The 18,113-nt window shown below is 35.8% G+C and overlaps 1 protein-coding gene across 1 annotated transcript in view; it reads right to left on the reverse strand.

Annotated features, from left to right (window-relative positions):
• Nucleotides 1–18,113, reverse strand: part of NBEAL1 (neurobeachin like 1) — a 177,966-nt gene that overhangs the window by 71,262 nt on the left and 88,591 nt on the right. The window contains 16 exon segments of the mRNA XM_043997392.1: nt 1,355–1,551; nt 5,206–5,331; nt 5,333–5,424; nt 5,427–5,641; nt 5,643–5,698; nt 5,700–5,762; nt 7,310–7,341; nt 7,344–7,425; nt 8,293–8,391; nt 8,393–8,425; nt 12,235–12,393; nt 15,375–15,534; nt 15,972–16,074; nt 16,178–16,337; nt 17,103–17,236; nt 17,799–17,964. Coding sequence (XP_043853327.1) covers nt 1,355–1,551; nt 5,206–5,331; nt 5,333–5,424; nt 5,427–5,641; nt 5,643–5,698; nt 5,700–5,762; nt 7,310–7,341; nt 7,344–7,425; nt 8,293–8,391; nt 8,393–8,425; nt 12,235–12,393; nt 15,375–15,534; nt 15,972–16,074; nt 16,178–16,337; nt 17,103–17,236; nt 17,799–17,964 — 1,877 coding nt within the window.

An 18,113-nucleotide genomic window follows, 5' to 3' on the forward strand; every position in this document is an offset into this window, starting at 1 on the left:
ATAACCCTGCTGCTACCCCCTCGTTTCCTACCTCCAGCCAATCATATTGCTCCCCATGTCTCCAGCAATGTAACTAATCCTGTTATCGTGTTACCACCCAATCTCTTGCTATTATCTACCTTATGCTGTTCTTTGTTCTATGTTTATAAGAGTGAGATGCATCTCCAATTCTCTATCTTGACCTGGAAACAAAGACAGTCCACTGGCCCTTTTATTGGAAGGCAGCACGCCCCTATTTAAAAAAGTCTATCTTGCTCCAAAGTGTGCCTCAGTTTATCTTTTTGTTAAATTCCCCTCATGACAATCAAGAGCTCCATTCTGGGTAGCTGAGTTTAAGATATCTTCAAGACAACCAGTTCAAGATGTTACCAGGCAGATAGAGATGTGAACTGGAGGACTGGAGAAGTAGATTTGAGAAGATAACTGAATAGATCAAAGTGCAACTGAATCCATGGTGACTGATGAGATCAAGTGAAACAGTACAGAGGGAAAAGAGAAGGCCCAGAACACAACCCTGTGGGATACCCCGTTAGTGGGAATGGATACAGATGCAGAAAAGGAGACTGAGAAGGAACAGTCAGATAGGTAGAAGAAAGAGGAATGTCCTGAAAACCTAGAGATGTGAAAACAGCAACAGAGGGTGACTGAAAATTTCAAAAACTACAGAAAGTTCAAGAATGATAAGGTTTGAGAAAAGGCACTGAAATTAACAACTGAGAGACCATGGGTAACTCTGGAGAAAGCACCTTCTGTTCAATGATGAAGCCAGAAGCTACAATGTAGAGTTAAGAGATCAAATGCGATCATATTGGCAAAGTGTTTTGCACAACGGAAAGTGCTATATAAATACTAGCCATTCTCAGCTAGCTAGAAGGTCACAATCAAACAACCTCCTGTACAGTATTGAAGAACCATTGCCCCAGGAATGCCATTCCATGTCTCCAAGTTCTTCCCCATACAGCTGAAATGGGCCTCTCCGCAGTTTCTACTCACTGGTCCCAAATTCTGAAGCCAAACAGAACAAAGTCTAACTCTTTTCTCCAGAATACTTTTATAAGAAACAACATCATGTTGCCCTATTGTTTTCATTTGCCTGAAGATTCCCAGTTCATTTGATGGATCCTCAGGTATCATGGTTTGAGTTCCTCTTGGCTGCCATCCTTACCCTGAGTCCCACAGAGTGAAATGAATGACAGAGTGAAATAACAGAATGAAAGAGTCAAGTCCCTCCAGGGGACTAAGTCTCTTTCTTTTTTTCTCCTGTACAGATAGTAAAAAAAATAATGCTTGATACATCAGATACAGTTATGAAATATTATCTAGTAAGACAGAAATCATTTATTGCATTGCTTACCACAGTTTTATTTCCTCTGGGGGTCTAAGTAGCTCACTGGAAATTCCTGGTTTAGTTAGAGCAGAAAGCACTTGACCCCTTTCAATCCAAGCAGCGTCATCCGACCTTTCTATTCCCCTACACATCACACAACTCAGAATGCTTGTCATTAATTGTAGGAGCTCTTCCTACATCTCTAGGGGGAAAAAAAGACAAAGCTAAAAAATTGTTCGGCTGTAGAATAACTCATAAAAACCAAACATACATGCCTTAACATAAAAACTTTAGTCCTTTCCACTTTTATTTAACAGATTGACCAAAAGTATAATTTCATATTATACTTTCAACAAAACACTACAGCAATAAGTTAGGTTTAATAAGATATTAAATTATCCCTTTTATGAGTCAATTAATATTTATTCAATGCCTAAGTACAAAGAAAATCCAAAAAACAGTCTTGCTCAAAGGAATTCATTGTCTAATGGGGTAGACAACATGTAAACAACTATGTACAAATAAGATAAAATAGAGACAATTAAGAGGGAAGGCACCAGAAAGTTGGAGAGTTGGAAAAGTCTTCCTGTAGAAGATGGGATTTAAAAAAAAAAAAAGATGGGATTTTAGTTGTAACTTGAAAGAAGCCAGGGAAAATAAGGAGGCAGAGATGAGGAGGGAAAAATTCGAAGCATGGAGGTAGCCAAGGAAAATGCTCCAAGTCTGGACTATCTTGTTCTTGAAACAAAGGAGATCATTATCACAGGATCAGAGAATGGGGGATGAGAGTTGCGGGAGCTGGTATGCAAGGTATAATAAGGACGGAAGGTGGGGGGGGGGGCAAGTTATGAAGGGCTTTGATCACTTGAGGATTTTATTTTATTCCAGAGGGCGGTAGCAAAAAAGAGGCTGTACTTTGGACCTTCTGTATCATGTACTAGGAGCCTCTTCATATTGGATGCTCACTCCAGCCCTGGAATTCAGATATTAGAAGTATCCTTCACACTGAAGTTCCTCCCTCTGATTAGATGGCTCCAATCAGAAACTCCCCAAATAGGAGGGTATCAGACCATCCCATGTCTCATTCCTCTTCATGTTGACCTTTCTCTACCATGGCCCCATTCTGGATATCTTCTTTACTACCACCCTCATGTCCCCTTTTTTCTTCCTTTTATGCACTGTCTTCTATATTAGAAGGAAATTCTCTGAGGGTAAGGACTGTCTTTCTGCTTGAATTTGCATTCTCAGTACTTAGCAAAGTGTTTTGGCACATGGTAAAACATGAGTTAATCAACAAACATTTATTAACTTACCTTTTATGTGCCAGGCACTGTGCTACGGACTGGTGATACAAATCCAAAAAAGACAGTCTTCTCTTGACCTTAAAAAACTTAATCTAACAGAGGAAAAAAGGGCAGGGAAAGTCCAAATGAGTGAAGCTGAGTGGGAAATGAAGAGATGGCTCTGCTGCTGGACAATAGGTCCAGAGGTCTCTTCCAACTCTAAAATTCCATGACTACCTACTCTGCCTTACATTATGTAACCAATCAATTGTAAAATCTTGTCATTTACAGAGGCAGCTTGTGGCCTAGTGGGTAGAGTGCTGGACCTGGAGTCAGGAAAATCTGGGTTCAAATCCAACCTCAAATACTTACTAGATCCAACAGAGCAAACCACCCAACAGAGCCTGTACCCAAGAAGCTAAGAACTCTTTGAAGAGAGAACATACCTTTCAGGCTCTACAATACAGGAATTCTGAGCTACTTTTTCTATATGTATACACCTACATGCATTCTTCACAACTCTCTAAAAGTTTGAGCCCAATCTTTTATTTGCTGGATAGTTTTATCAAGGTTTATGAGAGAATATTTTGTGCCTAATGTCTTTGCTATACATTTTAATAAATGCTTTTGCTAACAGTTGACTCTACTGGTTAATTATTAATGGAAGCACACTGGTAGGGGTTCAGGAACTCATATTAGGCATACAGACCCTTGTAGTTATTCATATGTAACTCAACATTAGGCTGAACGTACCCTGTAGGTACCCAAACCATGAATGCAAGTTGGGAGAAGAGCCAAAAACTATTACGTAAAGAATTATTTCATATAATACTTGGTCAACACTGCAAAATAAATTAATGATGATATTGCTTCCATCCCTAAGGCCTCTTTCTCTCACTAGTGAGTTCCTTCACAAACTTCCATTTAAGGAATCAACATTAGCGATCATATTCTCTTCCAACCTGGAATAGTACACAACATCCCAGATCACCTCTTCACCATGTCCCTGAACAACTTAGTTGGCAGCTTCCCCAGTTCCCAGATTTTCAGCTGCCTTTTATGTGTTTGTTGTCTTCCCCCAATATAATATAAGCTCCATGAGTGCAGGGATTAGCTTTCTTTTTGCTTGTATTTTTTCCCAGTACTTAACAGCACCTGGCATACAATTTAACAAATGTTCAATCTATCTAATTCTGAAAAAGAAATTTTGTTGGTTTTTTTTTTAAGTCCATACCCATGGAATTTTTTCACAAACTTGCATCTAAAAGGAAAGTGTTGCTCACAAAGCCAGCAACTGAGCATTTATCAAGTACTTATTATGTTTTGGGTACTGTGCTAAGAGCTAGGGATTTTTTTTTTAAGGGGGCAGAAACACTGTCCCTGTCCTCAAGGAGCTTAAATTCTTATGGTTGAAATAATATGGAAATAATTTTGGATACATGCAAAATATATATATAAAATTTTGGATACATACAAGATATGTATACATAATCTTGGATACATACCATATATGTATGTAGGTGTGTATGTATGCATGTATGTATGTGTGTGTGTGTATGTATACACATACATACATAAGCTTGTATACATACAAGATATATTGAGTGGATGAAACATAATTGCAGAAGGAAGGCACTATTAGTGAGTAAGGGTGGGGGTGAGGAAGAAAGTCTGGGGAAAGTCTTCTAGAAGAGAGGATTTGAGCTGGTTCTTGAAGAAAGCCAGGGAACTAAGATGTTGAGGTAAAGGAGCAGAGAATTCCAGGCATAGAGGGCAGCCAGTGCAAAGGAACAGACTTAGGGGATGAACAAAGAACAGCAAGTGGGCATATAGGTGGAGCTCAGAGTACTTGGAAGGGAATAAAGTATAAGAATACTAGAAAGGTAGGAAGGGTGACGGTTGTTGACAAAATTTAGACCTGACCCCACTGTGTTCCAGAGCTAAGGCCAGCAAGCAGTTGTGCCCTGAACTTGACAGGGCAATAACCCTCTAGGCTAGTCACATAATTCACCAGGTGTTCTCTGATCAAAGACAAACATTCATCAAACTCAGGGAGTCCTACAATGAATCAAACTTGTTACATGCTTGCTGCTCCCTCATTGTCAGGGCCACAGCTCTCTGGGAATCAACCATGGCAAGTGTTGCAGAGAGTTCAATGAAGATCAGGATTGAGCAAAATCTATTTAATTTGGCAACTAAGAAAACTCTGGTAACTTCAAGGGGACAGTTTCAGTTGAATGATAAGGTCAGAAGTCAAAATGCAGAAGGTTTGGGAATTAGATGAGAGGAAATGGAAGGCACTAAGTGAAGACTAGCTCTGTCAAGGATATAGGACAAAACCTAGCAGGGAGAGCTAAACGAATGGATTTGTCAGTCACAAGCATATACTGAATTACCTACTGTGTGCCAGGTACTGCACCATTATTAATGAAACAAGTAAACTAAGACTTAAATTCTTAAGAATTAGAACATGTATTCAATGTATTAACAGTATATGAAATAATAGATTATATTTACTTATCTATAGCACTTTAATGTTCAAAAAAGTATTTCTGTACAAAATAAGTATTTGAATGGAAAAAAATAATTCTTAACCTCTTGATTTTCAAATAATGAAAGGTCATCAATGTATCCCATGTCATTTGTAAGGGTGCACTCCTTGTCAAGTGGCACAGAAAATGCTTTAGAAGAACCCTCTATGGAGGATGGTGTGCTGGGCAAAACTGTCTGGCATTTGACTCCCACTATCACTTAGTTCCAATGAGTCAATCCCATGAGATCCAAACTCAAGTGGGACTGAATTATTACGCCACAGTCATGGTTTTCTGACACTGAACTATCATCTAATAGTAAGTGTGTGTTAGAGTTAGAGATTGTCTTTCCTCCAAGCACCACGGAATCAAAAGCTGTAGTGGGCAAAACAAAGGAGTTCACTTTCTCTCCTTCTCCCTTTTCATCACAGTACTTCTTTGGATCTTCAGGGGCATGGTTTTTGTCTTCTTCCTTAATAAAATCAGTCCTGCTATGCCTTTAGTCCATTTCCATTTACAAAATTTAATTTTAGAAAAAGCCTAACCAAGGTCTCTTGCCCATCCTACTTGCTGAGAAATCTGTTGGGCTATATCTGATTGGGGCCTGCAACATTTGTAAACCTGCAAAAGGATAAGGAAGAAACAACATGATGCATATCCTATTACCATAATCATCTAACTAATCCTATTTTCAGTTAAGATAATTTTTTAAAAAGTCAATCCTAATATTCAACATGCTAATTAACTCACTTTATGAATTAATGTGAAATTTTAAATCACAGCACTGTGATGTATAAAGTTATATATGATAAATAACAAAATTAAGTTATTTCTATTTTTAAACTAAGTTTAGGGCAGCTAGGTGGCGCAGTGGATAGAGCACTGGCCCTGGATTCAGGAGGACCTGAGTTCAAATCCAGCCCCTCAGACACTTGACACTTCCTAGCTGTGTGACCCAGGCAAGTCACATAACCCAATTGCCTCACCAAAAAAAATAAATAAAAAAATAAAAATAAGGTTTACTTACACAAATTGACATTTTGACAATTTAAATAGTCTGTCAAGCATGCATCAGAGAAAACTACTGTACATACAACCAAGATAATCATCTTCATCAACATATCCCAAACTTCCCATGTGAATAAATGATATCACTAATCTCACAGTCACCCAGAACTGATATATTGAAATTACTTTGACTCTTCCCTATCCTTTATCCACAATACCCCAATCTGTTATGTAGAAGAATTTCAATTCTTTCTTTGACGTAATATTTTTCACATATAATCTTCACTTCTATTCTTGACAACTACCTATTATCTAAACCTTATCATCTTAAATCCAACAATTCAATTAAGTATTTCCCATCTGGAATCTTGGGTTCAATTTGGGGCTAAGAAGAGAAGAGAATGGGGAAAAAGATAAGTAAATACCAAAATTAAAAAAATAATAGATCTGAGGGAAGGGCTTAAGTACAGTGTTTGGAATATAGTAGAGATTTAGTAAGTACTTTTTCTTTTTTTTTTTTTAAGTGAGGCAATTGGGGTTAAAGAGACTTGCCCAGGGTCACACAGCTAGTAAGTGTTAAGTGTCTGAGGCCGGATTTGAACTCAGGTATCCTAACTCCAGGGCTGGTGCTCTATCCACCTGCGCCACCTAGCTGCCCCTAGTAAGTACTTTTTCATTTATTCACCTCTACTGAGATGAACATAACATTAAGATTAGTAAATATATTTATTCCTACAAGTCTGAGTATATAAAACTATATAAACAGAGGTTTTTTTTTTTTTGGGGGGGGGAATGTAACCTATGTAGTATAAAAACAAGGGTATTCCTTATAAATTCACAATACACTCAATCTATAGTAATCTAAACCCTGGTAAAAAAAAAAACTTCACAAAAATATAAGGTAAATTAATCTTTCCCAAGAAATATTCAGTGGGCTGGCAAATGAAGCATAAAGATTGAGATCCTAATACTCTGAAAAGTTCATTCCGTGGAAAGGTTGACACTAAAACAAACCATTCCTTAGAAGCTCAAGGCATTAGAGTTCATATCTGAATGCCAAGACCACAAATGACTATTATACGTAACCCAACAGAGCATAAAACCTAGTGGCTCCCATAGACACCACTGCTATTTCTAAAAATGCTTTAAAACTTACTAACCTTTCTGCACATAGGCACTCTGACAGTGTATCCGCTTTATGAGACATGTACATTACAGCTAATAGATCTTTGAAATTCACAACAGTATCTGTGAATGAGAAAAAATATGTAAAATCAAAAAGGTGGCCCCAAAACATGATAAATAGAAATTTTATAAAACATGGAAAAGATTATGATTGTTTTTATAAATAAAAAATATATAAAAGATTGAATTAAAAATGTAGAAATAATCCCAAATATTCCCTCCTCTGAACTCCGTAGCAGTCATGGTCTACAGTCCCCTAACATAGTATTCTATAATAATAGACACTCAATAAATGCCAAAATAAAAACCTTAAAAACTGAATGACTTTAGGAGTTAGGGGTTAGAGAGAATGAATCACCAAAGAGGACCTTTTAATTTTATCCCTAAAATTTAGGTTTCTTCAACGAAAGTGTAGTGATTTTCATGTTTTCCTTAAAGATTTTTAATTATGGACACGTTCATTGGCAGTCATGAAGGGGCATTACTGAATGGAACTAATACGTGTGGAGTATATGTAACTAAAAAGGGGGAAGATTAAACATTCAGCAAAATCAAATATACTTCTTATACTATATATATAATCTTATTATTTTTAACTATTATTTTAAAAGTATTACTAATTACCATATTATCATTTATTACTATATTACTTATATAATATTATTACTAATAATTCAACTTCAAGAATTTAATTTTGGTGGAAGTAGGAAACTCCTATTAACAGACAGTATCTTCTATAACTTAGAAGACTGTCTCAAAGAGTTGCTTACACCCAATAGTCTTCATTCTTCAGCCAACCAGATGATGAGTTTCTTTAAATTTAGCAAGGCTAGAAAGTCTTTAGAGAGCAGAACATGAAGTGCATCATTAGACCTACACTTAAAGGCTTATTATTAATAGAACTACTCAAAGTATTATCAGCTTTATCCAATCTGTATTAGGACTGATTTAAAAAGGCTTTTAATAAGGGAAACATTACTGGTACTTCACTCAGAAGGAGCCCCAGCCCTGAGTAACCAACGTCTCTAAGTCGAATACTCTGTTTACTCCTTTCATAGGACTTTAGTGCATTTCAGCATCTGTTCTATAATCTGTAAGAAACAAAAACTAATACATGTAGTTCTTGCTGTGGAAACTTTACGTTCAACAACCACACTAACATAAAAGAAATGAAGACCAAAAGAAATCTAATTAGATGAATACAATCACCAGTTTGGAATTGAGAGGATACATAATGAGAAAGAGAGGCAGTATGGCATAATGAATAAGGTCCCATTCAAAACGTTTCTCCTAGTTATACGACCCTGGACAAACCACTTAACTTTTTCTCATGTGTAAAAAGATGTGGCTGGATTCTATGGCCCACTAAGGTCCTTTCTACTCCTAAATCCTATAATCCATGAATGTGTCATACACACTATCAGAAATGAGCAAAGGTGTCAACTTGTTTTTATTTAACTGTATTGTTACAAGGTAAGGGACTTGTGGTTGGGGCATGTTAATGGGAAATGGGCAGCAATGTAACTAATGTTTTGTTTTAAATAAACTAAACTGCAGGACATGTTAAGGGTTTTCATTTAACACCTGGGGAAAAATTAGCAATCCATGAGTACACAATGTTTTTGAAAAAACTTTTTCCTAAAATATACTAAAAGATTAATACTATGACTCTGGAGTAGTAAAGAAAAAGAAGTTAAGTGAGCATACATCATTTGGGAACTAGTTGAACAAACTGTTAATGAATGTAATCAAATGTGACAAATATGAGGACTTCAGAGATAAATCAGAAGAAGCAAATGAACTGATACAAAATGAAATAAATAGAAACAGAACAACAATATACAGAAAGACTATAATAATATAGAAGAAAACTAAGAGGAAGTTAACTCTTGGTGAAGGTTATAAACCAATTTTGATCCAAGAGAACTGACAATGCAACACATCTGCCTCCTCTTGGCAGATTTAGAGTCTGATGTGATCACTACACCTATAGTTTTTGCTTCACCATGTTTCTTTGCTACACGAAGGGTTCAATTCTGTGGGAAGGCATTAATAAAATTTCTTTTAAAAATAAAATAATGATATTTCACTCCTATAATATAAAATCTGTTAAGTAAAGCAAAATCTCATTTCCCCAACAGTTTCATTTTGAAACACTTTGACCCGCACTCTTGTTTCTGGAAATAGCTATAGCCAAAATTCTTCCTTTCACATTCCCAGGGAGCATAAGTTGAAAGATAACAGAGTTTTAAAGAACTTTCCCTGGTGCCTAGACTAGGAGAATAGAAGATTCCAAAGTACTGAAAGTTGCACCAGAAATAAAGCAACCTTCAAATGAGCCACTTAAAAAATAAATTAAAATAAATTAAAAAAGAAAATTTTTTAAAATTTAAAAAATGAGCCACTTGTTGATTGCTTACCTAACAGCACCAAACTGTTTCAAACTGTTTTTTACAGAAACAATTTTGTGAGACCCAATTTATTTGCAAAAAAGAAAGGGGCCAATGGTCTTCCAACCCTTCCCTGGCGAACAATGTTGAGAGGCTAACATTGTAACCAATCACTCAAAGGCTACATTTGCATTGAGACTTCCTCTTACTCTATCCCCGCCCCCACCCCATTCAGGTCTTTTAGGAGTCTCAGGAGTTATCAAATCAATGCCCCCCATTCCCCAACTCCTTTGAGCTTCTGTATTCTACTCAGTTTTTGTTATTCCAACTATAACCCAGGTGAGGTGAACTCAAAAGCAACCCAAATGATGAATTAATACAGTCACTCCCAATGATATCAAGGGAGGCAATCAGGCAAAATGTAAAGGAAGTAGTTGTCAGTTAATTTTATAAACATGGCTGTCTAATCTATTTTTTTTTATATTAAAACGGGAGTGGATTCAGCTAACAAAGTAAATATTGTAGGCATCATGAATGATAATAACTCCACCTTCGGTTTTTTTTTTTGTTTTGTTTTGTTTTGTTTTAGTGAGGCAATTGGGGTTAAGTGACTTGCCCAGGGTCACACAGCTAGTAAGTGTTAAGTGTCTGAGGCTGGATTTGAACTCAGGTACTCCTGACTCCAGGGCCGGTGCTCTATCCACTGCGCCATCTAGCTGCCCCACACCTTCGGTTTTTAAATGTCCTGGGACTGCCACACAGACACAACTTAAGTAAAGAGAAGGTAAGAAAAGAATTTAAAATTTGAGGCAATATGGCAAAAGAGTTAAAACATTTTCAAATAATTCAGAATTCACAGCTAATCTTTTACTATTTAAAGTATCAAATTAAAAGACATTTTGATACATAATCATAAAAGGAATACAGATGGCAGCTTCAAGTTGGTAGAGAATAAAAGAAAAGAATAATTTAGAGTTATGGATTCAACTCTGGAAGAATCACAGAATCTTTATTTTAAACAGCAAGAATCTGACTTCTTTGCTTTTCATACTATACTCCCTCCCCTCCCCTTCTCCAAACACACAAATGAGAACAAAAGAAAAACAAAACCCCTGCTTAAAACATTTATAATGCAGCAAAACAAATTTTTACATTGGTCATATAATATATATAACCTATATCGGATTACCTGCTGTCTGAGGGAGGGGTGGAGGGAGGAGAGGGAGGGAGAAAAATTTGAAATTGTAAATCTTATATAAACAAATGCTGAAAACTATCTCTACATGTAACTGGAAAAATAATAAAATACCTTTTATTTTTAAAAAAATATATACACACACACACACTGAGTCTTTCATCTCTCTATCAAGAGATGGGCAGCATGTTTTATCATTAGTCTATGAAACTGATTTTTTTTATGCTGATCAGTGTTTCAGAGTTGTTTATTTTACCATATGTTATTATAAACTGTCTTCCTGGTTCTGTTTAATTCAATCTACATCACTTCATATAAGTCTTTCAGGTTTCTCTTTATCATTTCTTATGGTATAACGATATTCCATGACATTCATATACCACAACAGGTCTCAGCCCATTCTCTTACTGATGGGCACCCCCTCAGATTCCCATTCTTTGCCACCTCTAAGAGTTATAAATATTTCTGTACAGCATTAGAGTTCATTTTGCTTAGGACTAATTCTCCCTTTACCTCTCTTCATTCCTTTCCCTATTTCCCTGTTGAGTAAGATAGGTTTTCCCAGGTCTTCTGTCTAATTAGACTGCCTATGTGACCACTGATGATGATGGGGTTTAGAAGGGCCACATCATCTCCCCATAATAGAATGTTTGTCACTGTTTAGTCCTTTATCACTGTTCATTCATATTTACTTTTTTATGTTTCACTTCATTCCAGGGTTTGAAGTTCAAAGTTCCTACACAGATCTGGTTTTTCATAAGGAATCCCCTATTTCACTAAAGGGTCATTTTTCCCCCATGTAGGACTATCATCAGTTGTGCAGAGTAAGCTATTCTTGCCTGTAAGCTTTATATCCTTTACCTTCTGGAATATTCCATTTCAAACTCTCTGCTCCTTTCTAGCAGTGTCTGTTAAATCTATGATCCTATAAATGTATCACATGCTATTAGAAATGAGCAATGTGTCCATTTGTTTTATTTAACTGTACTCTGTTTCAAGGTATGGGACTTGTGTTTGTGGCCTGTTAATGAGAAATGGCAGCAATGTAATAATATTTTTTAAAAAACTGTAAGAAAAGAATTAAATTTTAAAATGAACTAAAATGCAGGACTTTTGAAAGGGTTTTCAAACCCTTACATGAAGAGTGAAGCCCTTTTTACAAATCCCCAAGGTGGACCATTCCAGGGGCTGCATGTAAATTCTTACAGATTCTCAGTATAAACCCAGAGCTCCTGCTGCATATAAATTCCTATAGATTTTAGCTATCATTTTTCATGTTCCCAAGTACATAGCATGTAGTATGGAATAGCAGTACCTTAAATATCAGGTCTCTTAATCTATCAGAATATCTCTGATTTAACAGCAAGACATAGAGTATATCAGCATTTCCTGGCTCAAAGAGCAGTAAGAAAAGTTGATCTCGTACTGGACTGGTATGAAGCAGACTGAAGAGGACATCCAAAATTCCAAAGAGCTTTAATAAAAAACAAAAACAGGTACAACATCTGAATAAATCAAAATCAATATTCTTCCAATGAGTCTGGCAAAAAAAATCAATTTCCTTAATAACCTACAATATCATACCACTGTAGTCTGGAAAAATGTTGTTTCTCTAACATTCCTTGAATATGAGCTTCCTTTTTGAGATTTAGAGGCAGAAGGAAGTACAATGGTTTGCACCCTTCTCAAAATATGGAAAGCAAAATGAATTAAGCAAAACAGAATGCACATCATGATCACTGATCAGAGGTCTGAGATAGCCTTAAACCTAAGTCTCCCAGTGTGACTTATCAGTAAGTTCCTTCTCTGCACCTAAACACTCTGTGGAAGAACACATGCTCTGCATGTGACCTTCCAGTTTCAAAAGCACTCTGGGGAGTACTTTTCACTAACTTCTCATGAAACCACCAGGATAGAGAAGGAAAAAATGGCAACAAATATGCCATTTTGGGAGCAATGCCGTCCTCAATAATCAGCAATATCTATTAAATATTTACTATGTACCAGGCACCTTGAGAGGTGTGGGGGATACAGAGATAAAACTAAAACAGTTCATGCACTCAAGGGGCTCACATTTTACTGTAGGCAAAAACATGTAATAATCATAGTTATTAATAGCTAATATTCATAGAGTGTTTTCTGGTTTGCAAAGTGCTGTAGGAAGAAAGGAAATGAGACATTTATAGTGCCTAATACATACCAGGCACTGTGCTAAGCATTTCACCAATATAACTTCAATAGATCTTTATAACAACCCTAGGAGGCAGATACTATTATTACCATCTCTAGTTTACAGTTAAAGAAACTGAGGCAAGCAGGTTAAGTTACTTGACAAGGTCAGACAGTTAATAAGTGCCTGAGGTAGGATAGGAATTTATGTCTGCCTCTCACCCAGTGCTCTATCCATTATGCTGTACCTGCTGCCTCTGTACAAATAGAGATATATACAAAATTAAACATTATTTTTTCAGGGGGAAGCATTAACAGTTGAAGGGCATTAATAAAGGCCTTATGAGGGGGCAGCTAGGTGGCGCAATGGATAAAGAACCAGCCCTGGATTCAGGAGGACTTGAGTTCAAATTTGGCCTCAGATACTTGACACTTACTAGCTGTGTGACCCCGGGCAAGTCTCTTAACCCCTATTGCCCCACCAAAGATAAAATAAAATAAATAAAAATAAAGGCCTTATGAAGGAGATAGCATTTGAGCTAAACTTTGGAGGAAACTGGGGGTTTTAAGGAGAGATAAAGGAACATATTCAAAGCATGGGGAGAAAACTTGTTCAACAGCATAGAGATAGAAAGTTGGTTATGAGTAAGTACCTTTGGAGAAAAGAGGGGAAAACTGCTGATATGATTTTTAAGATAATATTATTTTGCAGTCCCTAGACCTAACCGCTGAAATTAACTCATCTGATAGCTTCTCCTATAGGCCCATTTTCCAATAGACTATGCAATAAAAATTAAATAATAATTACAAAAGGGTAAAAACACTTAAATACATATACAGCTTATTCAAATTGGCAGCAGCATTTTATATCATTAAGAGAAAGATTAGTAAAGTAGCAAAAGCACTTTCCCAATCCCACTAGCCAGATTGCCTCTCTCCCTAAATATATTTTTTTTAATTGTGGGGCAATGAGGGTTAAGTGACTTGCCCAGGGCCACACAGCTAGTAAGTGTCAAGTGTCTGAGGCCAGATTTGAACTCAGGTCCTCCTGAATCCAGGGCTGGTGCTTTATCCACCGTGCCACCTAGCTACCCCCCCACCCCAATCTTTTAACACTATCCATCTGACCCTTCTTGACAGCATTTTAGATTTATACTGTAGTTGCTGGTTGGTTTATATATTTCATTCCTTTATTATCCTGTAAGATTCCTTGGCAGGAAGAACTATATTGTTTTTCATCTTTGTATCCCCAGCACCTAAGAGAGCAGGTGGCATGTAAAAGGTGCTCAATAAAAACATACTAAATTCAAGTCAGAAGATCTGTTTTCCCTTCCCTTCTTTGTTCCATCATTTATTACATGTAGGACTTGGAACAAATCACTAAATCTCAGTGTCAAAACATGTAAAACAAAGGGGTTTGGGCCAAATAAGCTCTAAGGCAGTTCTTAACCAGAAGTACACAAATGTGTTTGTTTTCTGAGAAGGGCTTCATAGGCTTCACCAGACTGGCAGATAGGTCCATGACATGCAAAACAGTTGATAACCTCTGCTCTAAGGCTAGGCCCTACCAGAAAAGGCTTTAAGCCTCATTTTCCTTATCTGTAAATCAAGGATGTCTTTCCTCTACAACCCTGTCATGAGGATTAAATGAAGACCTTATCAAGAAAAAACTTTGAAGTACTACATAAATGAGTTGGTAAGGCATAAGGTTTGAAGCATAAGATAAAGCTCAAACTCAAATGGCAATTTATAATTTGCCTTCTGAATGAATACTTGCTAATAATGAATACCGTGCTAATATAAAATTTGGTTTTGCCATCTCCTGTTTATTCATAATATATAAACAATTCATATGAATTAAATAGCAGATTAATTAAAACACATTTCACAGGAGGAATTGCTGATGAGAAAGACCCAGTTGTTGCTCCCAATCAACTTCTATTGTTAAGACTATTTTCTATCTCCCAGCATGCATACTCAAGCATAATGTCACCTATTTTTAGTAAATTCATATTACATAGTCATCGGTTTAAAAATATTGATTCGGGACAGGTAGGTGGCGCAGTGGATAGAGCACCGGCCCTGAAGCCAGGAGGACCTGAGTTCAAATCCAACCTAAGACACTTCACACTTACTAGCTGTGTGACCCTAGGCAAGTCACTTAACCCCAATTGCCTCACTAAAAAAAAAAAATTATTGACTCAACTGAGCAGTAACAAATATGGGAGTAAATACAATCTTGCAATCTGAGTGTACAAACTCTTAAATACATTTATCTCTAAGTACCTGGTCTTCTTCATTGATAACAGCTATGTATCCCATGATGCTCTGTATTTCTTCCAGTGTTGCACCTTTGCTCAAAAAGTATTTGATCAACCCATACAAGGATGTCCGTATTGTTTGGACATCCTCTGAAGACAATTCACTGCTCTCTTTACAATTAGTCCTAGGAGAAAAAGTAAGAGTGAAAATGAAGTGTTATTTTTTTATAGCTTTCTGTGGACCCTAAGTGTCAGCATCACAAATCTATATAACATTTGACAGACAATGAGGAGACAGTACTTTTCATTCCCAATCTTTCTCACTAAAAATCATTTGGCAAAATAAAACTACATTATAAATATATGCAAGAGAAAGAGTGGGAAGTAATGCAACACTTTTTTTCCATTACTATATTCATTTTAACCTTCGCTAAAGGGAAGTTTGTCTTAATCTCAGCATCTTAAATTCTGTAAACAAACTGGGAATAACTTTAATTTCTTTATATATCTTCTAGTGAGAGTTGAAAATGGAAAATGAAAAAACTATTAAAAAATAATGAATCTTGTAATTTAGGTAGTGAAGGAGGAATATTGTACAAATTGAGAGACAAGTATATCATACCCATAATGAATCCGGAGTGTATCCAGTAGAAATTGCACACCGTACTTCTTTCGGAAGACCCTTCTGCTATCTTTGATAATAGTAGAAAGATACTGTATATGACCTAATACAAAAATTTATTGTTAAAAGATTCACTCAAGAGGAAAGTAATACATAAATTGTTAGGATTTTTTCCAAACAGAACTGTAAATTTTATATAATCTCACCAATCCGAAAGGGAAAATCTCCACGATTCCAGATACGAAAATCAAAAAGTAAAAATTTATACATTTGCTGCAGAAGTTGAATATTTTTCTCCACTGACACTTGCTCAATTAGTAGCTGCACTGCAACTAATACATTCACATCCATTAAGTTACTTGGAACCTAAAATCCAAACAAAAATAGGATTCAAAGAAAGGTTTAAAGTTGCAAAATTAATAATTTTGATTAAGGCATTTAATAAACTGCTGTTTAGACATATGATTTTATTGATAGAGGGAACTCCCAGGTGTGGGAATTATCCTTACCAAGGTAGGCCCCCTCATCTCTGAAATCTTTTCTTAGTAAGCTGCCTAAGGTACTGAGAAAAACTAATTTGCCAGGGTCACAGAGGAAGTGTGTGAAGGAGATGGACTTGAACTCAGACCATTCTGGCTCCAAAGCCACTTTCCTAAACGTTTTTTCTGTATATAATAATATAAAAACAACTTAGAGGAATACTTTGAACAGATGTGCAAAATATTATTTAATATCAAAGCAATTCTTAAGATTTAATCAGAAAAATCTAATTTATTATTTTCAAAAGCAAGATGTGTTCCTTCATGTTAAATAGTGTCAAATCTGTACCTGAATACACAAATACCAGGAGCTGAAATAAAGGGTGTGATATTTTGTAGACTGTCCATTATAGGGTTCCTCAAAGTCTTAATGTTATTTTAAGCTATTAAAGCTTACAGCCTCAAAAGTTTTAAGCTATTAAATTTTAAAACAGCAAAAAGGTTTTTGTGATATTCTGTATGATGTAAAATAAAAAGCATTGCAACACAAACAGGTTCACTAAAAATGTTACCAAATTCTACTGGATCAATGCAAAAACAAGCAGAACTGTTTTCAGGGCAAGATCTACTTTTACGTAATATACTTGCTTACCTTCTGTAGTAAAGCACCAAGGATCGCAACTCCATGGGAGTGAATGAAATTTTCTTGATTGATAGGGTGTCTCTGAATAAAGTGCTTTACCACCAAGATAAACATTGCAACTAAGTTCTTCTCTAGTCTAGATTCTGTAAAATTGTAGACAGAATTAGCACATCATAATAATTATTTTTATCATCCCTTTATTATTTTATAACATGCTTCATATTGCAGTCTGTGACTAAGAACCAATTTCGTTCAATTAATTTTCTTCATGTATCTGCATAATGACTATCCAAGAAAGTAATCAATGTATTATTTTTGTATACTTATAAAGTAGAGAGAATTCTTTCCAGGGCCAATTTGTTTCTCCAAAAATTCAGAATGTTATCTTATTTCCAAAACGAGATGATATTGGGGCAACTGGTCATGAGTAGAAGTTCCTGTTGCCTTAATAAGCAATAACAGACTAAATTTCTAAAGGAAACTTCATAAATTTTCATTTTAATTTATACTTAAACTTTCTGAACTAACTCAGTAAAACAAAGGGTGGAATTCCATTGTAAACATAGTACCTTGTTTTGTATTTGTATTAATAAATTACATTAATCATCTATTTAATTCCTCATAATTTAATAAATAATTTAATTAATTTACTTAATCATCTATTTAATTCCCAAAAGCTATTTCATGTCCATCTTGTTTCAGTACCTGAAGCTTTTGTAGAAGATAATATTACCCAGTCTCCTTCTACAGGTGTCATCATCTCAGGAAGCACACTTTCCTTATTTCTTTCAGTTATCTGTCCATCAAAAAAACTGATTTGTTCCAACAGTGGAAAGATGACATTCAAGCCACCTATGCAATTTATAACATCCTGAAAAATAAAATGTAAATTTTATCTAGAAAATGAAAAATAATATAAAAATAATAGCACTTCTATATTTGAGAAAGTAACAGTCTTTTCATGTTTAGAAAAAAATTAGTTTTGTACTGAAAATGACTATTAGAAGACTGAAATTTGTA

The sequence above is a fragment of the Dromiciops gliroides genome, chromosome 3, assembly GCF_019393635.1.
Source record: "Dromiciops gliroides isolate mDroGli1 chromosome 3, mDroGli1.pri, whole genome shotgun sequence".
NCBI lineage: Eukaryota > Metazoa > Chordata > Mammalia > Microbiotheria > Microbiotheriidae > Dromiciops > Dromiciops gliroides.